Source organism: Mixophyes fleayi, chromosome 1 (genome assembly GCF_038048845.1).
Source record: "Mixophyes fleayi isolate aMixFle1 chromosome 1, aMixFle1.hap1, whole genome shotgun sequence".
Lineage (NCBI taxonomy): Eukaryota > Metazoa > Chordata > Amphibia > Anura > Limnodynastidae > Mixophyes > Mixophyes fleayi.
The window spans coordinates 410,426,940-410,454,265 of NC_134402.1; the positions used below are offsets into that span (position 1 = coordinate 410,426,940).

Consider the following 27,326-nt stretch of genomic DNA (forward strand, 5'->3'; position numbering starts at 1 on the left):
GTCTCCATTTTCCATTGTCTCTCTTAGTACCACCCGTACCACACCACCAATAGCTGCACAGAAATGCCAGTCACCAATGGCTGCTTTCTTATTGGTGGCTGATAATACTACAGCCCTGAAGTAGCCACACCCACTCCCTCACCAGCAGCTACAATGGTTTTTCCGCTACCTCATGTTTGAATTGTTCCCCTCACTTGTTAGATTGTAAGCTCATTTGGACCATCTTTATCTTATGTTTCATGTCATTATTTATAATTTGTTTGTATTATGATTCCCTCAAAGTTGTCACTATTCACAATATGAAGACCACTGAGAGAGTATAAGTGTAATGAAGTGGTTTATTAATAACACAGGTATAGGATGCAATAAACGGTAAGGCAACAAGTGCAGCAGAGTACGGCAGTTATAGCAATGGTAACTCAGGAAGCCACAGATGCAGAGAATGGTCAATAAAAATATAGTTCAAAGAGTCAGTGCTGAGAAGCCGGATGACAAGGTCTGGTTCAGAGGCTAGAGAAGCAGGATAAACCACGGTCGTCAGGATACCTGGATAGCTCAAGAAGCATGAAGCAACGGATGTAACATAGATGACAGGACTCCAGGTTACTCAGGAGGCACGAGGCACCGGATGAGTCATGGGTGTCAGGACTCAGGTTACTCAGGAGGCACGATTCATTGGATGATCAGCAGGCAGTGAAGTGGTCTACAGGGCGGAGTACTCGGAGGTTCAGGTAGACAGGCAGCCACGAGACTGGATCAGACATGGAGGTGTAACAACTGCAGATACAGGAGCTAGATGGCTGGATAGCTGCTACTGCCTGGAGATCCTGGATTGCTAGGGCAGCAATACACTGCAGACACAGTAACACAGGAGATCAAACAAGCCAGGGATCAAAGCCAGATGGTTCACCACGATACCAGAGAAAAAGCAGGTGTTAAGTCACAACAATGCCGGGTCAGAGGTCACAGGAAGAGATGCCAAAACGGAGGGACAAGCAGATGTCAAGGTAACAGATGAACTGGCAAAGACTGCTGAGACAGGCAGGCTTTTAGAGACAGGTGTTAAGCATCCTAGAGTATCCTCTCAGCTCTAGCAGGTAGGAGAACAATCCAAGTACCACAGTGGCCCCTTTGGTGGAACAGTGGTACTGCAGGCTGGATACATATAATGGCCAACATAGTTCTTGGCAGACAGTAGCTGCAGGAGACAAGCAGCATCCTCATGGAAGAACCTGCAGAGCTGCCGGACAGATCGTGACAAATGTACAAAGCTTCGCAATATGTTAATGCTTAAAGGATAATAATAATATTTCCAATTGAGTTGTATTTATTTCCAAGAAGGGTTAATAGTGTTAGAATTATTCAACTGGTCAAGACTTTTGTTTTTGATTCTATAAATCTATAGTATAGTGTTTATCAGTTATAAATCACTTATGTGCCTCTTAATATGGTTGTAGCGTGTCAACATAGGTGACACATTATTTACAGATGTAAGATAGATTTTAGTATCATGGAAGCTGTTCGTCTGATACTTGTGAATCTCTGCAGCTTCTCTGGATACCAGCTCCTGTCTGTTGTCTTGATGCGCTGTTTTATTTATAGTCCGACTCCCTTTACTACCTCACTAAACAATGTTAAACATATATTCTTCTTTTTATGGCTTATTACATGTGACACTATTGTTTGTTGAAGTTTTTTTATTACATTGTGTGCCTAGAAATATTTTGCTTTTATCCCATTAAAGTGTAGGATAAGGTCTGGTCTACAATGCTTCAAAACATGTGGAAAATCAGGTTGTGTTGTGGGTAGAAACACGCTGTGATTCTACCTGTAATACTGGGAATAGCTCTCTTTATCTGCCTTCTCCACCCGTAGCAATACCAAAATGGAAGTTGTTCAATCAATATATATATATATATATATATATATATATATATATATATATGTAAGGAAAAAAGCCTCCGGTGCTTAGGAAATATTATTAATTTTGCTCAGCAGGATATAAAGTACATTAATAGTGAATATAATTCAATATTAGTAAGATAAAGAAGTGCTAGCTGCTGGTTTACAGGATTCTGTTTTCCTGTTAACAAGAAAAACACATAATAAAAGCAGCATTTAAAGACAAATCTATATCTCTACTCAAAATACGTATAATAGATATTCATCTGACTCATATATTTTTAATCGATCTTAATATTGACAATAAAAAGATAGAAAAATATATTGAAAAAAAAATACAGGAAAATGTATATACTCAAAATAGGATGAGCACTCGCAACAATTAAATGATCATATCGGGAGCTCATCCTATATCGTACTCTTGAGAGAGTTAGCAACCGGACTGGAATATATGTAAGCACTTTGCTCTTAATAACTTCACCTTATAGGAGATACATTGAGCAGATAATAGATTACTCCTGTTAAGAACTAAGGGCCTGATTCATTAAGGATCTTAACTTGAGAGACTTCTTATTTAAGTCTCCTGGACAAAACCATGTTACAATGCAAGGGGTGCAAATTAGTTTTCTGTTTTGCACATAAGTTAAATACTGACTGTTTTTTCATGTAGCACACAAATACTTGATAGCTTATTTGTACACTGAAATTTAAAGTTGATATTTGTGTGCTACATGACAAAACAGTCAGTATTTAACTTATGTGCAAAACAGAAAACTAATTTGCACCCCTTGCATTGTAATATGGTTTTGTCCAGGAGACTTAAATAAGAAGTTTCTCAAGTTAAGATCCTTAATGAATCAGGCCCTAAGTGTCCCAATATGAATGGAGAGTCCGCTCAGAGATGTGAACAGGCTTTACCTGTCAGAAGCAGGATTACTGTATTTCACTATTGCAATAAGTTATTTTGGAAAATGCTCCTTACTCTACGAATATATTTAGTAGCACATGTATAGACTCTGTTTTCTAGCTATATAAATTGTATGCAATAATGTCATTTTTATTTAGAAGTCCAATATCTAATGCCAATTGTTTTTCACTTTATGCTCCTGTTGTTGAAAATAAACAGATTTTTTTTAAAAAAAGAGAGATGTAAACAGCGCACCAACCCATTGTGAAGAACGGTTCCTCATTGTGCAGAGTTGCATTGCTCCTGAACTCAGCAGATGAGTGTCCGAACACCCTTTAGCTTATGAAGGAAGTTAAACGTCCTATTTGAAGAAAACTTCAAATAACGAACGCATTTTTTTGCCAATTTCATCAGAAGCATAGTGATTGTGGTCTGAGAGTATTACTTCAATCCTTGCTAGCCAATCATAGCTTCAATCAATCAATATGTTCAAATATAACGAACACTGAATCTAAGCAAATTTGAATACATCTGATTCATCAAATTATTATGTTTCTTATTAATAAAATATATATGTGAGTATATAAGGTTTTTAGTCATTTATTAAACATGCAGTTCACTTTGTTTCTTAATTACATCAATTATATAATCATGAATGAACAAATGCCCTTAGAGTGACGTACATGGATTTGTGGGCTAGGACATCTGCAGAGGTGACATATTTCCCATCTTCTGATGGGAGGAGCTGGGCAGAATGGGCTTTTCCTTACTGAATGCCTATATATGCAGTCTCATAAATAAATATATATATATATATATATATATATATATATATATATGTATATATTTTGATTTCCTGGACAATATGATTTAAAACAGATTCAAGGGGTGAAGAAGGGGGAATTCAGAAGGTATCAGTAACCAGAAACGATAATGGAATTCCTTTTTAAACTTTTGGTTACCCTTTTATAGGGAAGCACATTTGTAGGCTCTTCATGAACAAAATCCATGAACCAAAGACAGACCTGACGCCGGCACACTCACGGCTAATTTAAGACATAAATGAGGGCTAAACCAAGCAGTACTTTAGGAGAAAACCGTCATGGTGGCACAATGGTTTGCATGGCTGCCTCACTGTCTGCTGGAGTGTGAGTCAGATGTATGTCCTCTCTGTGATCACATAGGTGTACTTCAGGTGCTCCAGTTTTCCCCACAGTCCACAAACACACAGGTAGGTTAATTGACCTCTGACTAAATTGGTTTTAGTGTGTGTGGGCCTGTGATTAGCCAATTAAATAATAAGCGCCACTAAGGCAGGGACTAATGTGATTGTACAGCGCTGCATAATACGTTGGTGCTATATAATTAAAGGGGTGGTCTTACAGTAATAGTAAACACAGATTTGGAATGAGGCTTCACTTTTTCTGCCAATGTCATTTCCAATTGAACCCACTGTATGGCAAGGAATTTTGAGAAAGTTCCAATGGGACTGATGTGAATGATTCCATAGTCTCTGGAAAGCACTGTAAAACAAATGAATTTGGTGGAGCAGGGGATACCTAGTTTAGGTCTCCACAGCTTCTGCCTGAGCTTCCTTGTTTTAAGGGGCTTTCTGGTTGGAGGGGAGGTGGGGTGTTCTGTGACGGCAGCGTGAGTGATGCATTATTATAGTCATCTATTTTATCCAGTAGACAGTAAGCAATAGTTTAATATTAAAAAGACTAAATACTTCAAATAATATCCACATGCGAGACAGCACTTGAAGAATGGCAGGAGGAAAAGTTTGTAAATGTAAATATGCTACTGAATTAATTAATATAAGTAGAATAAATGCACATATATTGGGATGCAAAACTACTTCCCATGCCTGTTTCAATAAAATAGATCTTTCATCCATACATCCATACATCCATCCATTTTCAGGAGAGATGATTATTTCTTATGTTGATCAGAAGTAGGCAACCTGTGACTCTCTGCAACTACAAGCCCCAGTACAGGGGCGCACAGAGGATTTTTCAGGGGGGGTTTCCTCCACCCCCGAAAAAAATAATAATCCTAGAGACCTGCCGCGCATGCTCCGTTTCGGCGGCACTGTAGTATACAGCAGCCGTGGCGCTGTCAAAGAAGCGTCCGCGGTGGTGCTGTATACAATACAACACATCCGCGGACGCTTCTTAGACAGCGCCGCGGCTGCTGTATACTAAAGTGCCGATATGTAGGGCACTTTTTAGCGGAGGGGGGGGGGGGTTCTGGAGACCCAGAAAAACCCCCTGCGTGCGCCACTGCAGTATACATGGAACTTTTAATTTCAGTACTGTTGGGGAGAGAGAGGTTCCCAACCTCTCAAATAAGTAAAGTTTTAACTTAGTCATGGGCCTGATTCATTAAGGAAAGTTAAGTAAGTTAAGTAAAAAAATTGAGTAAGTAGTCTTCTGGACAAACCATGCTACAATGCAAGGAGTGCAAGTTAGTTTTCTATTTTGCACATAAGTTAAATACTGTCAGTTTTTTCATGTAGCACACAAATATCAACTTTAAATTTCAGTGTACAAAAAAGGTATCAAGTATTTGTGTGCTACTTGAAAAACAGACAGTATTTAACTTATGTGCAAAATAGAAAACTAATTTGCACCCCTTGCATTGTAACATGGTTTTGTCCAAGAGACTACTTACTCAATTTTTTTTTACTTAACTTTCCTTAATGAATCAGGCCCATTAGTCATTAAGAACAAACATGTTCCCTCATGAGCATAAACGAAATACAAAGCTAAAAAAATTAGCAAACAAGTCTATTAAGACATCTGTGAAGCGTTGGAGGTGTTTTTGAGAGTAGAGTGATAGTAATAACATGAGTATGTCTATCAGATCAGTCAGCAACGCTCTACAAAACCAACCTTCTGAAACATAATTTCTTGGAAGTTAGACCTTTATTTTTACAAAAGTTAATCTGTGCATGATACTCATGCATTCTAGTCAAATCAAGCTACTTAAGGTGTTAAAAAGGTTCTTGTCATGCATTTGGGGCTAGGCCAGGCCTCCTCAGGGGAAGAGCGTTACTTCCCAACGTAAGCGCCCTTTTTTAACGTGGTTTTGTCCACATGTCACCACCTCATCATTTTTCTCCATCACCTCATCCTTCATCTTTATCGCCACATCTATCCAGATGTCTATCCAGACACAGGGATCTCTCTCAGCGGTCCTGAGTATCACACTCCTCTCGCTCTGTCACCCCCGGCAACCACCAACCACTCCCCACTGTCACCCCCGGCAACCACCAACCACTCCCAACTGTCACTTCTCCTTCAAGAAATATATATATATTTTTTAAAAATCTTTTTAAACACTTTTAACAATTAACAAATTAAATGAACAAATTGAAAACATCTTAGTATACCAAATTTCAGCCCTTTCTGAGTTTTTTTTTCCACACACACTAAGAATTTAGTAGGTCAGTGTATAACTCCGCCCAGCAGGTGGCGCTGCAGCTTGGTTTTTTTTTTTACACACACAGACACACGCCACTAGGCTTTTATATTATAGATAAACAATTATCTAAAAAAATAAATAAGTGTTACAGTCTTGTACTAAAGCTTCAACCACTGTTTTGTTTTCTTTCCTCTATAGGGCTATGTCACATACTGTATATAACCGTGATGAGTTTTTACTGTCACTAATGTGTCATATGTTTCTTTCCCATTTCTACTTATTAACTTAAAATGTTTTTCCTTCATAATTTAGTTTTAATATACATGATCTTAGCCGCCAAGGCAGAGAAGCGACCATTCACAGGGAATTGCATCATTCTGGCTACACCCCCACTGTATTATGCCACAGATCACATCATTGAGCAGGGGGAAGGGGGTTGTGATAATACATTTGCGCGGCCATGCCCCAGCCCATGGCACCCAGGGGGGGAGATCCAAAATGTTGGCAAGTATGGGGGAAATGTTTACTTACACACATCACACTTCCTGTCTGCAATCACATTACGGGACATTGTAGTCAGACTCTTTGACTCTTTTCATCACCTTTTGCAAAAAAATGGTTGACAGCAGCAAAATCAAGGATTCTGTTTAACAACAGAGTCCTTGCTGGGTTTTCACCACATTCCTGTGTGCGTTTCTGTGTTTCTTTGTTCTGCTATGGTAACTGAATAGTAGTTTAATAGTTAGTAGAATGTGAAAAGCCTCAAGTTCTGTCTTTAAGATGAAGACGATCAGCTTGACCTCATCTGAGCATAGTTGGCCACTCATGGCCAAATTGGACAGACCTGGTTTTTGGTTGTTAAGGCCACCAGAAGAGCCAATTTGGTCGAAATTGACACTTATATCTCCATGTTTACATTGTCAGAAAAGATATATGGCTGTAGATTAGGTGTAGAGTCAATACTACCCTACTTTACTCAGGTGAGTCCAGCTTACACCCTTGCTGTAGGTAACAGATAAAAAATTTAACTATTAACCATGGTAGAAAATGTTAATTATGACAGAGGGACACCAAATTTTTACCAATGAAATAAGACATTGAGAAAATTCTTCTTTTGCCAACTTAGGATAAAGAAGAAAGTTTGGCAATTATCATGCTAATCAGTCCGGCTAACATGCTAATTTCTGCCACTACTGCCTTCTGTTCTGCAGCAGTGGTCTAGACTAGTGAAAATCGGGGAAGCAACAGAGCTCTCCAGTATGAAATGAATTTATTGACATACTGAGCGAGCTTTTTATCCATTTCCATGCGCCTGGGTGAGCTGGGGGTTGGGTGGAGGTGTCTTTAGCCTTTAAATAGCCTCGGGTTCACCAAAGAGGTTCTTTTCAGGGTTTTAAAAGGAACTTATAATTACACTTTAAATATTGTAAACTGCTAGTACGACAGAATTCACATACAGAAATTAATCACTATATTAAGTCCTGGAGCTTAAGAAAATCCTGCTGTTTCTGAAATGAAAAATTGCAGATTGGCTCTAGAAGAAGAAGGTGGAGGTGAACAGAAATATTGAGGATTACTTAAACACATGGTGCAAAGAACAATGTTATGTTACAACCTATAGCAACCAATTAACAATCAGCTTTAAGTTATTGAATAAATTCCATTGCCTCTGGAATTATCTGGAAAATTATGCAATATTCAGAGACATGACACTGCACACTCAGTAACTTGGAGGTACTGTGAGTTGTAGAGGGAAACTAAACATAAGTTGTTCACCATAAAAGTGCACATTACAATGGTAATAAATTTATACTATGCAAATGTACTATGCTAACATATATGTATAAACTTATGTAAATAAAATCTTTCAAATGGTAGCTCTCGTGACATCACATTAATTCATCAGGAAAACCATTGCAGAATAATTTTCACCCTTATGTAGATTATTAAATCTTGGGGCCCAGTCTTTCTTGGATTTCCTTGGTAACTTGGAAGTAGGGGGAAAATTACCCCATACAAAAATGTAATCCTGGCACCCCTGGGAGTCTATAGACCAGATTTCCTAGGCCATCTGTTACATTACAGCTGGAGTTATAGGTAGAATGAAGAAGTAAATGTCCACAAAGGTCTGTCTGTCCTGAAGCTGCTTATTGGGCATGTAGCATCAGTTGGTTGTATTATTCTGAGCCTGTGGATGCCAAAGTTTATAACCCCTAAAGACCTATAGGAAGGTGGAGGAATAGTGTAGCTTAATATATTCACACAAGGTGCTGAGGGGCATCCTTGCTGATCACTGTGCATGGGTATGCAAAGCAACTGATATGGTGAGCTTGGATGGTTGTCAAGGGGATATAACAATATTACAAATAAGTTAACTATAAGCTATTGGCTACATTCATTCAACATAAGTACTATACACCACACCATTTACTTCTTACATCCAGTGCAATCTCTTAGATAATATTTCTGATAGAGAAGTAGAATGCAAGAGCAAGCTGCCCGCTTTTACGGGGCATTACTGATAATAACTATTCACTCATAACCCCCACCCGGTCCCTTGAAAGGGGAAGTGTCATCGTAGCTGTTCCTCAGAAGAGCATTGTAGCTGTGGTCTGGCTTCACCACCAGGCCCCAGCCAGGTACCTTGACACACACAATCCAGTAGCCGTATTTTGAACATACACTACTACCAGCTTTGTGATACCATGCTCTGACATCACTCTAATTCAAAAACCCAAACTATAAGCTAAACTGCATACATATTAGAATACCCCGACATAGTTAAAATGCTCAACTGAAACACAGAGAAACACATTTCCACATATCCTGCATCTTATTAGTAAAATAATCCTTTAAGCTCAAGCCCACTGCTTCAATGTATATAGGTTTTTAGTGCTCTTGAGGGTCCAGGAATGGACCAGATATCTAAAATATGGATATTGGAAGATGACTAGAGGTATTTGAAGAACATTGCTTAAACACAGGGGAAGCAAAGGGCATATCAGGTTATTTTGATTAGTAAGGACAGTCCACCTCCACAGTGACTGCCAATACTGCCATGTGTGACTCCAAAGTCAAATATGTAAAGCTAAGAGTTAGTGTGCAAACATAATAGTTGTCCTACTAAGACATCAGCAGTGCCCTTCAGGGTTATCTCAGTCTCTTCTGATGGGTGGGTGGCATTGTATCAAAGGTTTGCCATCACCTGTACTCCTGACTATCTATATTGCAAGAAAAGTGGTGATAGGAATGGGCCATGCAATCTTCCTGGTAAGTTGACACATTCCCCATTTAGCACATCCCTTTTGATGTCTACATGAATTTGATGTTTTGGAGAGTGGCCATAGACCCATGACTATGAGAGTAACTCTAAGTTTGTTGGAGCCTTAATATTATTACAGTGGGGCTGATGGTCTACTGTGGTTGTCCACCTTGACCATCTTGCCTTCATTGTGACAACACTCCAGGGACTGATCAGCAATCTTGGGGGGCAGTTTAGGGGGTCATATAATCATCTAATTTCTAGAGTGAAGTAATGACAGCAGTGACCACACACTATTTAACCATCCCCCCAGGAGAAGGAGATCAGGAGTTTCCATAGCTATAGGAAAGTTGCCACACTGCCTTTATTTCCATCACTGATAGATAGAAAAGAAGAAGTTAAAATCTTCCTGTTACTCCTCTGATACAGCCCTTGTACTGGGGTTGGTATACTTTGTCTCCAGCCCACAACAGTCATTTTCAGAAATTGTTCGCTGATCATAACGCAATTATTCTAGGTATTCTATAACTCTACAGAGCGTGTGGATAAAGACATTAGTAACTTATCACCATTGGATCATATGACATGCCAGAAATGGGTAACTCCCAGGACCACAGTGGGCAAAACAGTGCAACTTTTCTTAATTTTGTTCTGAAGATTTTGGACACTTTACTCAACTCAGCCAGGTCCTCTTCACCCACAAGATAAGCCATGGATACCCTTAAATTCTCATGCTACCCAGATACCCACCCACTCTTAAAAGTACAAGCTTCAAAAACTGTTTCCTGTGGGCAGACAGACACTGCATGCACAAACATCTCCATACTTAACACAACTTAAATGCTGCTGCAGGATTGATCTTCCTCTCTCTCTCCGCTCCTCATCTGCTGCACCACTCTGGCTCCCCACAAAGCTCTCAACAACACCAACCATTCACACATCTCAAATCTCATATAGAAATATTCTCCCGCATGCCTTCTTAGATCTACATTTGACCTCACCTACTTTTATAACCATCACTCCTGTCAACACAATGTCTTTCATGCCACTACCCAATTCCCTATATTGTCGGATCAGACTCTCTCACAACTCTCTCTCTTTGAAGGCATCCCCCTCCAGTCAGAGAACTACATCTCCCAGCATGCAGGTAGAACTTGTGAAGGAGCAGTTACAAATGGTAGTTGGTATTCCCAATTGTAAAGCGCTACGGAATCTGCTGGTGCTATATAAATAAATGTTGATGATGATGATGATGACGATGAGGGGGGTCTCGCGGAGACAGACATCCTGAGGGAGGCCTCTACAGCAAGACAACTGGAAAACTGAACGGAGGTCTGAGTGATAGTGAGACCCCAGAGAGGGAGTAGAAAAGGCTTTGCAGTGAGAGAGTTTACCAGACAGCTGAACAGAGAGGAGCCATCTTGGATGCAGATACTGGAAACCAGTACCTTGTTACCTTATTATTGATTTGCTTGGACAGAGTATTGTGTTACTAATCAGAAAAGGAACAGGGGGGGAGACCTTAAGAATATTGTACAATACCCTTTTGTGGGACTGAGATATGATAACAAGGGTGAAGTGTAGTAACAGATAGTTGGGGACAGAGACTGTGTTTAAACCTGAGAAAACCTGTACGAAACTCTTTGGCATTATCTGCTTTCTGTGTGGAAATGTATAACTGTGTTGAGGAGCCAGCTTTTATTAAAGTGACTGTATGCTTATGCCTAAGAAGAAGAGAGAGAATAGCGGGTGCAAATTATATTCTGCATTTGTGTTAAATTGGAGGACGGACGGACAAGTGAGCGTGTTTTATCAACTCACCTGGGAAAGAGAAGAAGTGATCTGTATTTGAACGGCCTATTAACAAAAGACTGCATGATTGTATATATTTGTCTAATATCCAATTGCATTTGTGTGATACGTGTTAGCTAAGTTAAAGTAACTGTGATAGAGTTTAGTGCATGTTACTAGTGATCGTTATACTGTTTGGAGAGATATTACAAGACAGTGATTAGAAGGGACAGAGCTACGTCTTAGTGGTATAAAACTAGTGAGTCCTGTGAAAATTATGTATTGGATATTAGTTATTATTGTTCTGAAGTTACCCTTAACCATTGTTTATGCAAAGAGATATATTTTTGATATAATAAATCTACAAAAAACTTTAGGAGTCCTCGCCTCACTAATAAACATGCCGGTGTGACTTCTAAAGACCAATTTGGTGTTAGAGTATTCCCTTTGTGTGTGCCTGTGGTCCAGTGTAGGGGGTGGAGGGTTCCTTGGTCTCTCTCTGGTGTTGCTAACTTCAGAAGATGACCCCTTGAAGAGCCTACGGTACTTAGACCAAGGTGCAGGCACCGTGCGATACTGAATACAAGGGAAACAGGCTGTTTGCAGACAGGACACACAAAGACTAATACACACACCCCAGCCAAGGAAAGGGGTGTTATAATTATATATATATATATATATATATATATATATATATATATATATATATATATATATATATATATATATATATATATATATTATTGTATTAGCAGTGGTAGTAAATGATATGTCCTTAATTCTGCATGTCACTATTTGTGCAATATGTTGGTATATTAAAAACAAATCATACGGAACCTACAATGAGATCTTTGTGTTATGAATCTCACATGTTTCCCCTTCCTTCCCAGATGTCACATAGTCCTGCTCTATCCTCTTATATCTTTTCTGGCTTCAGCGTCTTATGTGTCATTGTACTGTCATGTTTTGCCATACCATATGTTCACTATATAAGTATATTTCTATTACTTTCTATAGCATAATATTCCTTATCCTGTTCCCAGAACTCATCTCCTAGTAAATGGCTCATGTACTTACTTTGTGTCTCTAACTCGCTACACTCTGACATCACAGATCACATATACAGTAATATATTGTGTTTATCATTGCAATTGCACCCTGTGTATAAGTACATCTGTATCCACATGTAAAGCAGCTAGATTATGCTCAACATAATGACTGATAAAGAATCCTAATTTAATAAGAGATTTTAAATGTAATTTAATTACCCAGATGTTGCCAATCCATTATGGATCACCTTTGTAATTCACACTATATAACAACTACAAATAATGACAATACAGGCTTTCTACAGTAAAACAGCAACATACACAAAATATATGACATACTTAATATTTAAAGAATGAATAGATTACATGGATTACAGAGAAACTGAAATGACTTGGCAATTTTTGTTAGGACAATTAAACTTTATAATCTGATAGACTCTTAAAAATATGTGACTGTTATTTATATATTTTCACCTTTTACTATAATCCACACCATAGCTATTCCAACTACGTTTTTATTATAATTGGCTTCATACCCAGGCTTGAGCATTCTATAACACATTACATAGTCTGACCACGGCCCTGTTAAGATCGCCAGCTTGAATTCAGATTTCACAGCCAACAGTATTGCACTAGTGATGCACTTTCAGACTACATTTATTAACAGAATATTTCAGAATATTTATTAACATCTGTTCTGAAAAAGAGCAGGCTGCAAAAAGAGAGGGATGTTTTGACTAAACTTTAATCAGTGGAAAAGCAATATAAAAAATCTCCTACTAAGCATGTGAATGCAGACTTGTTTAGTAAAAGACAAGTTAAATGACCTTCTCAAGGACAAAGTGGAGAAGACGTTAAGGTGGTCTAAATAACAACTCTGTATGCATGCTGACAAACCTCATGCATTATTGGCTGGGATATGTCTCGGATAGGGGTGGCTTGGCCCAATGTTTGATACTAGATTGTGTAGTGAGGCAGGCAATATGGCTTTCTGTCACTCTTCCATTGCAGGCCTTGGAATGGATTTTAATGCACCTTTTAATCACGGGTTGCTGTATTTAATTTATATATTGGGGGAATCTTTTTTTCACAAAAATGTCACCTGTTTTTGTTGCGTCTTATTATTGCTCTTCTTTTGAATGCTTAAAAATGTGTAAATTAAAAGGTTTTAAATAAATAAAATTACCAAAGAAGTATAAACAAGTGGTGGCGGTATACTAAACTGGAGTATATTCATTGACAATGGTACAACTTGTAATAAACCGTAACTTTTCTCCCCTTCCCCGAACCCCAAAGTCATTGCTGGACTTTAAGATTCAATCATTATTATCCTTAAAAGGAATGCTTTATCCCGAGTGAAGAATATTTACTCAGTTAGTATACTAAACTTATCAGCAACACACAACATAATGACAAATGTGTTGAAGTTGATGACTGGTATACATTGAGACAATTTACATGTATTACCTAAACGAAACTGCACAGCACATATAATGTAGGTCGTGTCAGTGCCCTTGAACAAGATCTGAGGATAGATTACTGACCAATATTTCCACTACAAGGAAGCTTATGTACAATAATCCCTATACACATTGCAGAAAACCCCAGATCTTTATAAGAAACCCCTAGCTCGTATTTCAGTTCTGTTTCCTTGAGATCATAACATACATAACAGGATTACATTGTTATTTGTGTAATAAAGACTAACCCTCTTCTTGCTTAAGGAATAAGACGCAGCGTTATTACTTAACCCTTTGCGTCCTGAACACAAGCTGCATTATTAATGCACCATGTCATTTGTGTCTGTCTGTGTCTGTGGGTAGGAGGGGATTATTAGCTGAGCGCTCCATACAAACCAACACAATAAAGACAGACATAGGTTGGGTTAAAGATTCAAGTTTTATTTGAAGGACAATAAAAGAAAAGGAAAGGTCTCCCTGATTATGTTAGATAATGAACTCTACTGTCATAAATGTGTGTTATTTACAGTCAAAACCTGGTTCTGACCCTAAAATAAATACAGCAAACGTACAACTAATTTAATGGAAAATTCAGAAGCTTTTAAAGGAACAGGTAAACCTACTGTCATACGTACAGGACTGCACTTCTATATTAAACGACATCTGAGATGATTGAAATGAAAATAAGATTTTTCAAGCATGCAATTTCATTGATCACCTTCTGAAAGCAGGTATACCTAAAGGGGTTTCCTATTTTTGGATACCTGCTTCTTAATCTCATTTTCATCCTTTGTATATAGCAAGCCCCAAATGAACCACCTCTTACCTGTAACTAACTGGCCACAAGAAATGCACCCACAAAATGTACAATAATATCCACAGAGTTCTATTGCAATCTATGGAAAGTCCTATCTCATAGCCAGCAGGTTCCTGGTGTCAGGTAACAGTGGTTACCCCCCCCCCCCAACCCGTATAAAAGTTTAATTAAGAAGGGGTTGTTCAAATTATCACAAAAAATTTTCTCTGGAACTATATGTAAAAATATATTCCCAAGTCTAAAATAGAATAGGATAAGCTGTGTGCCCCTGTGCAGGAAGGCGGGGAGGAGTGAACTGGGGCCCCGACCCTCTGCATTTGCCATGCAAGGGGCCCCATTATCTCCATGGGCCCCCGTGCATGGCCCCTGCCGCACCAATGGTAGTTGCGCCACTGACTCAAGGTAAGCCAACGTCTATTGGGATAACCAGGGCTTTCTATGTATATATGTCCCTTAGTGTAGGACAATATACATGTGTCCAATTGTCTTTACAATGAGTTATGACGTAAGTAATGATATATACAGAGAAGGGATATGAGAGAAGAGTTTGAGAGAACTATGGGCCTGATTCATTAAGGATCTTAAATGAAGAGGTATCTTATTTCAGTCTCCTGGACAAAACCATGTTACAATGCAAGGGGTGCAAACTAGTTTTCTGTTTTGCACATAAGTTAAATACTGACTGTTTTTTCATGCAGCACACAAATACTTGATAGCTTATTTATACGCTGAAATTTAAAGTTGATATTTGTGTGCTACTTGAAAAAACAGGCAGTATTTAACTTATGTGCAAAACAGAAAACTAGTTTACACCCCTTGCATTGTAACATGGTTTTGTCCAGGAGACTGAAATAAGATACCCCTTCATTTACGATCCTTAATGAATCAGGCCCTATATGTTTATTTTAAGTTCTAAAATCCAAATGTTTTCCTAGTGTAATATTGAACATAGTAAACATTATAACATACATTTAATTATGCTGTGAAGCTGAAGTGCAAACATCATAATTTGCCCGCTGAGACACCAGTAATACCTGCAAGCCTTTTATCTATCAGAGTGTTTATATCCAGCAATTAAAAGCTAAATTTAGCTACTCATGTAGTTTGGGAATATATTTGGGCTTATAAAAACTAAAATGAAAAGCACATTTACTACACTTAATAATAAGATATGGATTTATTATACGCCCAATAGTACAAATGTTTATTTGAAGGATTATTTTTTTCATAGATCGTGGCTATGACATTTGACACTGAAAATATTGTCCCATATTAATTACCTGCAACAAACAAAACACTGCAGGGATATATTTTGCAATGATAAAGTTTAATTGGTCTATAAGACAAAACAGTAAGAATAATGGACTGTTTAATGATATCACCAGAACATTTAATTAGTTTTGACCAGACTGGGAGAAAATAAGACTGCACAGTATTTTTGCACAAATTGGATTTGCACACATGCTGTAAACTGACAATAAGGAAATCTTAATACGGTATAGGACCAGAAATGCATATACTGCACAAGCTATAGCAAAGTAGCACCAGCTTACAAAAACCCACAAAGTTTTTTTAAAACCACATAAAAAACTTTTACGACTTTCTTTTCTACACTTGACAATAGTTAATGAGAAATAAGATACGCAATTTTTGACAAAATGAGAACATTTTACAGGCTCCTATTTGCTAATAAAAATAAATATACATAATATATGTGGATTTTGCCATGATGGATAGCACCGCACTCAACCAACTTTTTAAAACCCTCTCTCTACACAGGTAAATATAATAAATGAGAACCATCATAAAAAAAATTATTTAAAAAGTAACATAAAATTAATTGAACACTTTATTGTATTAGAAAAACATGGCTACATTACAATATATGAATATATTTAGTGTTCTGATGTGCCTTTTTTGCTGTCTGGGGAGGTGATTTAGATTCAGACTATTGCTGTCTGCAAATGAAGCACCAGTTATTGCAGTAAACAGTGCACCATGGCTAAGGATTAGCTGGAGAATCAGAGCTGCCTTCTGACATATCAGATTAGTTTAGGTGTGAACAGAGGCGGAACTAGCAAGCTGTGAGCCCCGATGCAGGGAGACAGGGAGGAGGGAACCGGGCCCCTGACTCTCTGCATCTGCCATGCAACGGGCCCCATTATCTCCATGGACCCAGATGCTGGGAGACAGGGAGGAGGGAACCGGGCCCCTGACCCACTGCATCTGCCATGCAACGGGCCCCATTATCTCCATGGGCCCCAGTGCACTGTACCTGCTGAACCAATGGTAGTTCTAACATTGGGTGTGAACAGCCCAAGATGTTAGAATTCATGGCAAAAATAATTCTGTGTCCTGGTACTACATTCACAGTCTGCTCCATCTGCTTGGGACGAGCTACACATTTGGCCACAATGGGCCACTATGCATGGATCCATTATTATCTGTGATCAGGTCAATATATATCTATATCATGTGGGCCCCAAGCGTGGAGTCGACTGATGGAAGCCGATAGGCAGATTGTGGCACTCAGCCCACCACACTCTACAATCTCTAACCAGATTCTCCTTTTTCCTGATACAATTTTGGATCTTATTGTTTTCGCCCCACAAGTACATATTGTACCCACATTACCCAGCCAAGCTCTGTTTTGCTCTATTTTACTCTCTTCCTTGACATTAATCTTGTGGGCTACAAAAGTAGATTTACCAAACATGTCATTTTCTAGTATTGTTTAGTGAGAGAAATAGAAAGATTCATCTACATTTTTGCATATCGTTACAAAAAAATAACTTGATATCGTCCCTTAAAAGGCAAATCTCACGTTTGTGGGTTTATTCCTTCTATACTATGAAAATGTAGTAATGCCTAAAACCTAGATTTGGCTCCAACACAATTTAAATTTTGCAGCAGCCAGAAATTATTGCAGCTAACAAATATATGCACCAGTTACAGAAGGAATAAGCAAGAATATAGCATTAGCAAAATGTATTTCACTACATAGGATTGGTCACAAGTCACACTCACTTCAAAGTACTACTACGATACTATATTGAGATGTACATAAGGCTTGTATAGAACACTTTATCTAACCAAAAGCAAAATAATCCCTTGGGAGTTGCTCCAACCTTAGGGTAATGTTCAATGAAGGATTAAAACTCCGGCTTTTAAACGAAGCACTTAATCACCGAAGCACTGATGCTGCAAGCTTCTGTAGAGTGAATACTAGATCTGAGTTTCTGTTCATTTCCATGTATCAGTGCTTTAGTGATCAAGCACCACTGTTAAATGGTAGGACACATGTTAAATAGATTATATAATATAGTATATCTGACTATAAATATACACAAATTAATGGATCAATTTACCCATTACAACGCACATAGCAGCAACAGCATGTGTAAAGGCTTGGCAAGCTATTACAATTAATTAATTACTTATGGCTGTTTACATAATGTTATACTGAGCAGAGAGATTTAGATGGTCTCTTCAAAGACCTTTACATGCTACATACATATATATTGCCTTCACCTATGGAAATGTGTACAGAAAATATGTAAAAGAAAGCAATTAAGGCAGATACATTCTGAGCATTCATTAAATGAGGACATGAGCTAATTAAATACTGCACATACTAGGAACATCTAATTTTATGGAGGTAAAAGGCCACTCACATGCCAACCATACTATGTGACTAACTAACCTGCTAGTTGGCAGTAGAAAGCAGCATTAAACGGTGGTACAAATGCAATCCTTTCAACCCTGTGAGGTAGATCCCTCAGTTTATTACTAAAAAATGCCACTGATGCCAAAGCAAGTACTGGCCAAGCCTTTATTTATATGGAAGCCTTTATTTTCTGAGCACCTGCTTTCAACTAAAAACATTAGACCTTATTTTTTAGCACACCAAAGAATCCTTTGGTGAATTAGGCAATAGTGATTGGAAATGGAAGATGATAATCACACACTTTTTATGGTCAACCCAATACTTTACTAACAAAATTACCATTCTGTGTCTGCAGCATAGAATTTGCCAAAATACTTATTAATAATAATAATAATGGACATAAATACTATTCCTGCTGAACTACAATAAACAAAAAAGAAAGAACAAACCTTCATTACTTGTACCATATTCACAATTATATAGAAAGTACACTAATCTTTCAGTTAATACTTATGCCAATGTCACTGGGGACACAAAAGTCAGAATATAATACAGCGCAGATAAAAATGTCTGGCTATAAAGTATAAACAGAAGACTATAGACTGAATCATGGCCACACGAGCAGCAATATTGGAACAGGTACCAGAAAATTGGCCTGATATTGCTGCTTGCACTTCCTCAGTTGTCATGCTTGAGAATGAATAGGACCAAAATCTATCAGATCATATTTGGGGATGCCCAAAATTCAGGTAGGTGGTTGGTGGGAGCAGTATTCAGGAATTCTTACCACAGATAACACAAAATACTCTAAAGATACTCTAAAAATTTAGAAAACAAACAAACAACTGTGAAGTTTTATCACAATAAACAACAAATAAGAAACAGACAGTTGATTACACAAATATTCAGCCCTTATTTTACAACATGGAAGAGGAAACCTTGGCTGCAATTACAACTGTGAGTTTATTTAGATAAGTCTCTATCAGCGTCTCACATCTGAAAACTGCAATTTTTGCCCATTCTTCTTCTTTATTGAGGTCGCTCAGGTTGGATGGGGATCATTGGTGAACAGCAATCTTCAAACAATTCCTCAGATTCTTACTGGGATTAAGGTCTGGCATTCGACTGCAGGTCATTGATTTATTTTGTATTTAGGACACTCCAAGGTGACGTCTACAGCATGCTTTAAGTTACTGTCCTACAGGAGGATAAATCTTCTCCCAAGTCCCAGATCTCTTGCAGTCTGCAGCAGTTTACCCTCCAAGATTTGCAAATAACTTGATCCATCCAGTGTGTCCTCTGTTTTAACATTTTTTCCATTCCTGAAGCAGAGAAGCATTCTCATTCTTTTTGCAAACCTCCCATAAAGTGCAGATCTGTGAAGTGCCCGGGCTATTATTGTCCCATGGACAGTCTCTCCAGTCTCTGCCATGGAAGACTTTTTGTTGACCTCCATAACAAGCTTCCTGTCCCATGGATGCTCAGTTCCAAGAATTGCCTGTTCTAGATTAATATGTTTATGATAGACTTCCCCAGGGATTTTAAAAGCCTTTGAAATCTTTTTATACCCTTGCTCTGACTTTTCAATAACCTTTTATTGGATTTGCTTTGAATGTTCTTTGACCTTCATGATGAAGCTTTTATTTGGAAAAGCATCTGAGAGACTTCTGATAGGTGTAATTATTTGAAATCAATTTAAACATTTCAATGGACATATGTGGCCTCCAATAAATGAGTTATGTAACCTCCGAAGACACCTAATTGCACCAGAGTTTATAGAGTATTTTGTGTGGATCACCGACAAGTATTCCTGAATAAATCCATCTTAAAGTTAGGCTGTGAATACTTTTCATTGCCACTGTAATAATTCCTTGTTCTCTCACACTCTACACCCAAATTCCATTGTGATCACTTACATTTTTACTATATATTCTATGTACAGGACATATATTTTAATTTTGTTCCAATACACCATTCATTTGCACCTTGTTGTGATACCTGAACTACATTAATCTGTAAAATCTTTCATCTTTGACATGTTAGTTAAAAGAAACTGCAATGCAATTACTTTCATCTCATCAACAGGAATTGTGCTTTTGTGTGTGTTCAGCATAGACACTTTCCATGTCTGTTGTGAAATAGTCAGCCAGCCAATTAGTACTCATCCTCTGTCATTGCAGCTCTTCTATCAAGATGCAATTGGGAACAGTAGTAGTTGCATTATTTATTAATTAAAGATTTAAAGAAAAAGAAACTGCCTCATTTGCATTTCCGTGTATCTGAAATATCTTTTTGAGGCATTGCTTTCATATTGTACATAACCAAAACATCAAATTAATGGTCTCACGTTACTCACATAAGTTATTGTTAAGGCAACATACCCAAATATGTACTTGTAGTTTTCTCTTTACACTTTTTATAAAGACTTTATAAATATCACACAATAGCTAAAACACCTTCGCTTTTCAAGATAATTTACATTTTGTCGATATCACTTGAATTTTGTACGTTAATAATAAAATAGTCAGTAATAAATTCATCAATATGTATCTTTAAAAGGAATGATTTGTGATATTCTGTACCACAAACGGCAAATTTACGCTGCTACAATAACTACAAAAAGTAGTTACATTTTTTGCTTAGAGTTTTTTCAGCAGAAACATAATTTAAAAAGTTTTGCATAAATATATATGATATGAAAACGGCTTCGAAAAATATTCTAATATCCTATATAATCATACTACAAAAATTATAACAATTCAGTAATAGACTGCTCTATGACAAGTACAACTGCAAAACCAAACACTTGTGTCACTATATATAAACAATGTTTCAATGTATCTAATTTCCCAAACACCGTAAGACATCTAGAAAAGATGGTTATAGTTGCATTATAGTGGGGTTTCTTTTAAAATTAAGGCACAGACACACAATACAATAAAAAGTCACCTTTCAAAAATAGAAAACCTGATCAATTATAAAACAGGACACTAATTGCAAGGAAGTAAAGGATGGATTTCAACCACACTCTGTACAGTGCATGCACAATATTTAAACCACAAAATTAATCTGGCTGTGAACGATAAATATGAAAGCCAAGATAGCTACAGTGTGCATACAATTCTGTATGCAAAACCTTGTATATCAACATTTTTGTTTCATAAATACTGGTAAGTAAAATAAAGAGTCATTTCAAAAACCCTCTTCATGAACAGAGTTTGCATAATGCTTTAGCAGCTTAAGTACAGGACATCAGAATACATAAAACTAATACACAACAAAGCAAAAAAAAAAAAAGGACCAAATTTGCACCTTGGCAAAACATGTTTCAGTACAGGGGTAAGGGGCTTATTTAAAATGTGCAAATAGATTCAGAGTTGGGACAGGGAGTGCTCTAGCTTAACTCTGAATTTAAGTGTAATTATAAAGCTGCCCAGTATTTGTGTGCTACATATAAAAGCCATCAGTATTGTCCCTGCATGCAAAATAAGAATTAAAAATGCGTTTGTACCCCTTGCATTGTCATACAGTTTGTCCAGGAGCAAATCTGAATCTTTGTTGCTTTGCTGCCAATTTTATTGAGACCCATAGTATTTTAAAGGTATTTTCCACCTTGATTTTAATATAGTCTTGCACATGCCTTCTGACAACTTTTACTTCATAGTTTGCTTCTAATTAAGACTTCTGTCTTAATTAGCCATGTTTTAGTATAATTATGCATAGTTGTTTATTTTTGCTGCACGGAGATACGAGACGGCTATGATGAGCGCTCTGCATTGTACAGAGTTGTATCCAGAGAGAAGAGATATCTGATTTCCAGGAAAATAAATTATTCTGCTGCCTGATGACAAAAGGTTCAGAATAAGGCTAGGATGAGGAAGCAATAGTACAGGCTCCAGGAGGGCACGTGAAAGACAAGCCAAAGTCATCCGGATTTGGAAAATCCATTTAACCAAGGAACAGAACAACATTATCATGACACCCATAAACAACTTTGGCAACTCTAAAAACATCAGTTCTGCCTGAGCCTATTTTTGAAATATGGATATGAAAGCCGTTTTTGTTCTTGTTATTGCAGCATCATTCATTAATGAAGCATCGTAAGGAATACACTACGTGTTATACTTTAATCTTATTCTATAAGCGCATGGCTGGGCATATAGAATAAAACTGCTATATATGCCGTTGTGGCCAGTTTTACTCTAATACATAAACATTTCAAATAGGGATCAATGATCCCTATGTCTGCAGCAACATCCTCCACTCATTCTTTGTGTGTACAACCTGTGGAGTCATTTGATTGCTCTACATGAATGACAGCTGCTTGGTCGCTATGGGCTAATGCACATTTGTCTATAGTGCTGGGTCAGAGTACAGGAGCAGTTACAATATTGTATATGATTTGCAACCTCTTCAGCAGGTGATGTGAGTCTGACAAGGACTGCTGGACAAGCATGGACCTACTTGTACGGCATCATGACATTTTGCTAAGATCACCACACGGTGACACAGATCACCAACAGATACACATCAGTTAATCAGGATTTGTGATTGGTACCTATGTGTAAATGGCAACGCATTCTGCGTAGGTTCAGCCCTTGGTTCGTAATTTTGTGTCACTTCTGGGGTTGTTCCTTCATCGTCCGTTCCATTGATGCTTTCAGGTGTTAAAGGAGACTGGATATCCCCTCCAGCCGATTCCTTAAATGAAATATTACAAACAGTTAGTGTCAAGCAATAACAGTGCCTCTACTACCGCCTACAAAGCATTTGCTAATTATGTCTGTAGTGAGAAGAAGACATACCAGGCTATTTTAAGGAGATCTGTTATGTGTGCTGGTGTTATTAATTGTTTAGGTGGTAGTGAGAAATATATAAAGGTAAATAAATAATATAACTTGTAATACAGTAATTTGTTAGGAGTCACAGCAGCAAAATTGTCCTGCCGTCACTAAATGGCTGTATTCTACCAGCCAAGGTAGAGAAGAACTGGCAACATCTGGTCAGGGGGTGGAAGTGATGGGCATGTGGGTGATGGATTTAAGAGGCAGTTATGGGAAGGAATATTTAGCTGTGCCTTTCTGTAGGATTGTGATTTGTAGAACTGACCAATATGTGCCAGTGTCATCCAATCAAAAGTTAGAGCCCACAGCTGCTATATGACAGATATGACTGGGACAGGTAGCCTTAGGGCTACTTGCGGCTCTCAGATCAGTCACCTGTGGCCCCCAGCTTCCTCCTGCTAAATTTGTCAGCAGGCATTTTATACTACAAGCTATAACAAATAAATCTGACAATTATCTATTTCTTTGATCAAATGTATTGTTTTAACTTATTACTGAGATTAAGGGTGATGGGTTGTCCTTTTGAAGGTTAGAGGGGTGCACCATGCGGCCCCTGCAGGGTATCAGATTGGTCATCACTGCACTATACAGTGTGCGGCACTAAGGATAACAGAGGGCAGGAATTGGCATAAACATCAAGGTTGTTATATTGAAGAAAAAGCATTGAGCTTAGCAAGAGTGAACTTAGCATTGAGGGGAATTATTAGCCAATTGGGTTTAGGGCTCAGGGTGGAGCTACGCTAGGGAAGGCTTATAGGGGGCGGTAAGTGTCAGTTTGATTTCTCCAGCCTTCTGGAAAGTTCCCCGCTCACCCAGGACCCTTATTTTTGTCTGGTCTGTCTGCTGTGTTTGTCTGCTGTGTTGTTACTTCCCGAAAGGTCCAGTTGGCGGAAAGCCGTCCAATCATTGGCCATCATGACACATTCGGGTGGCATGTTGGGCACTCTTCCCTAACTGGGATATTCAATTAGTTAGACTACCCCTTGGGGGAGTTATGGGGCACTGCTTGGTTGATGTGGGCTTTAGCTAATGAACCAAAATGGGATACAGTTGGGCTCCACTGCCTAGAAGTGTCCCAATATTTAGTTCAAGATGTTTACAGTTTATGGCCATGGCTGAAGGCGGATCGGTCTTGCTTTTATTTGCCACCATGTCGATCAAATTTAATTTTCAATCAAATTTGTGACTTTTCATTTGCCAAAACTAGTGTCTCATGTTTTATATTGATTAGGTAACTCTTAAAGTGAAATAATAATAAGTGAAAATAATATTAAAGGTAAAAGTAATCAACCGCTGGGCAGCTTAAGGAATGACAGCCTTCTCTCATATACAACGATAGGAGAGAGGGGGGGGGGGGGGGGGGGCATATGTTCCTTTGCACCAAATGCTGAAAGACAGCAGGAAGTATTTCTTTGATATCATTCCTAGTTCTCTGCAGGATAGTCAAAAAAATAATATAGGATCTTGGGTGTAGAGTGAAACTCTGTTCTTAGCGCCAATGCAGTGTTGGCATTGTTGCTCGGTGTTGGATATATTCAGACAAGCCGCAAAGGTTACAGTATTCCATGCACAGTAAACTGGCAACAGAAAATAATTGTTTCTATATTTATTTATTTTCTAAAGTGAAAATAAAGAGTCAGATTATACCATTACAGGATTACCGTTATCAGTAACAAAACGAATTGCTAAATATAATTGAGAGATGCCTCTTAAAATATTAATACTAAGAATCTCTCTATGTTCCAAAACGTTACAGCTGCATTACCACTGAATCACAAAACTTTATTCACCTACCACTCCCCCTGCGCAGAGTCCCAGAGGCTGCTCTATGTAGACGCTTACACCCGGGTTCTGTTGTTCATCTCACAGCTGTATGAGGCTTTGGAGGGGTGTGGGTGCTTCAGCATGAGGACTAACCAGAAGCCACAGAGATTTCCCCATCCGATTGGCCCTCCAGATCACAACCTTCACCCTCCATAGTAATGTTAAAGTGGTGAGTTTAAACATTTCTGAAGGTTCTATGTTACAGCAGCAAGTGCCCACGGAGAGGAAGGAATAGGTAAGTAAAACACAGTGATTCGGTGGTAATGTAGCTTTAAGCGCATGAATTAAATAGTGTTTTTTTTTATTTTTTTATAAATGTGCTTTTTGTACTCCTTCGTTTAATGTTAAGACAGTGATAATTAAGTAAATATGATTGCAGCAGAAGATATTTATTTTTTCATGTGTAAGTATTATAGTAAACACTACAAATGCCAGCTAAAGGATAGCTTTGTTGGATAAGAATACAATTACTCAAATTCCACAATTAATGTTAAGCATTATATTCCAAGGATAGTTGTTGTAAGGTAAGAATTCACACATTAATTCAAGTACGGCCTTGTGCCCCATCCTGAAAAAATTATTCTATTTCCAAAGTCCAGTCTTCAGAGAACAGTAAAGAAGTTCTATTTTGTCTTATAGAAAAGAGAAAATATTGGGAAGATTTCAAAACTAGTATCTACACAGTTCTAGGAAAAGTGGATATTTTAAGTAATTTAGAAAAAATGAAAAAGGCACAATAAAGTAAATGTGAAACAGTCGGTTGTTTTCATGTGGAGATACTTTTGTACGATGTAGAAACACTGACCCTTTACACAGGACATCAGTAACCAGCCATCTGCATTATTTTAAAAAATTCAAATTGAATGTCTGGCAGGTTTGCCACCTTTTCTGGAAAAATATGTTTATATGTTATAAAATATTTATATGTTATGTTATGTCTGCACGGTGACTTAGTGGTTAGCACTTCTGCCTCATAGCACTGGGGTCATTAGTTCAATTCCCGACCATGGCCTTATCTGTGTGGAGTTTGTATGTTCTTCCTGTGTTTGCGTGGGTTTCTTCCGGGTGCTCCGGTTTCCTTCCACACTCCAAAAACATACTAGTAGGTTAATTGGCTGCTATCAAAATTGACCCTAGTCTCTCTGTCTGTGTGTGTGCATGTTAGGGAATTTAGACTGTAAGCTCCAATGTGGCAGGGAGTGCTGTGAATGAGTTCTCTGTACAGCGCTGCAGAATTAGTGGCGCTATATAAATAAATGGTGATGATGATGATGATGTTCTATTCAAAACTGAATAACATGCGGCCCTCTTGGTATTCCACATTGCCCCTCACCTTGCTGTTGGCTATAATGTTAAAACACATACATACACCAAGTAGGTATGGATAATGGTGCTCAGGAAAACTGTGAAAAAATTGGTGTCTATGAAGAAGTAATGTTAAAAAAAATTCAACTGAGTTGTTTACATAAAACGGCAAGAAATTTAAAAAAGATGTAAGCCCTCGCTGTGTTATAGATTTAAATTACCCATTATAGTACAGTACATATATATATATTGAGTATTAGAATTGGGAAGCCTTGTAGTAGACTCAAAACATTAAAAGGCCATTGATCATTATTTTACTTAAAACCCATACATCAAAAACCATCACTGACTACAGTGTAATTTTCTAGCCTCATCAATAGAATCCGTGCACTTGTAAATTAAATATTGGAAAAAAAAAATCTGAAAACCAACTGGAATTAATTTTGAGCACTGAAAACAGCAAAAAAAAAAAAAAAAAGTTACCAAATCCATATTTACTAATTTGTTTGCACATTTTTTTTCAGCAGTTGAATGGGGCAGCATTTCTGCTTTGAGAAATGGCAATAGATTACACTATGATTACCAGCTGTTTTGGTGCTGTGGCAAAAAGGAATATGGATCCTGGTTCCACCACTGATGCTGTGACACAGCCAGGAATAATCTCACGTTTCCTTATTTTCACTCATCAGTGTGACGTTAGACAGCTGCCACACGCTTAGGTAGATTTATCAAACGTACTAAAAAGCAACCAATCAGATTGTAGTTATCACCTATCTAGTACAATCCAGAAAGTGATAGCTAGGTCTGATTGGTTTCTATGGGCAACACCTCAACTTTTCCTTTTTAGGATTGATAGATCTACCCTCACTGAGTGAGAATTTCTGGGAAAAGTTTATATCTGGCACTGGGCATGCACAACATAAATCAGACAAATAAAACTTAAAATAAAATCAAAACATACCCTTGAAAGTCATTTCCAAAAAGTCACCTTGTAAAGAACTATTGAGATTTCAAAATAAATCAGCAGGTCATAGTAATACACATAGTACATCAGCTAAATATTAGCAATGTA

General features: G+C 37.9%; 1 protein-coding gene across 3 annotated transcripts in view; it reads right to left on the bottom strand.

Annotated features, from left to right (window-relative positions):
- Window positions 1-27,326, bottom strand: part of HOMER1 (homer scaffold protein 1) — a 102,922-nt gene that overhangs the window by 23,379 nt on the left and 52,217 nt on the right. For all 3 annotated transcript variants that reach the window (XM_075182347.1, XM_075182330.1, XM_075182338.1), the window contains one exon: window positions 22,840-22,982. In XM_075182347.1, the coding sequence (XP_075038448.1) occupies window positions 22,840-22,982 (143 nt within the window). The remainder of the gene's footprint in view (window positions 1-22,839; window positions 22,983-27,326) is intronic.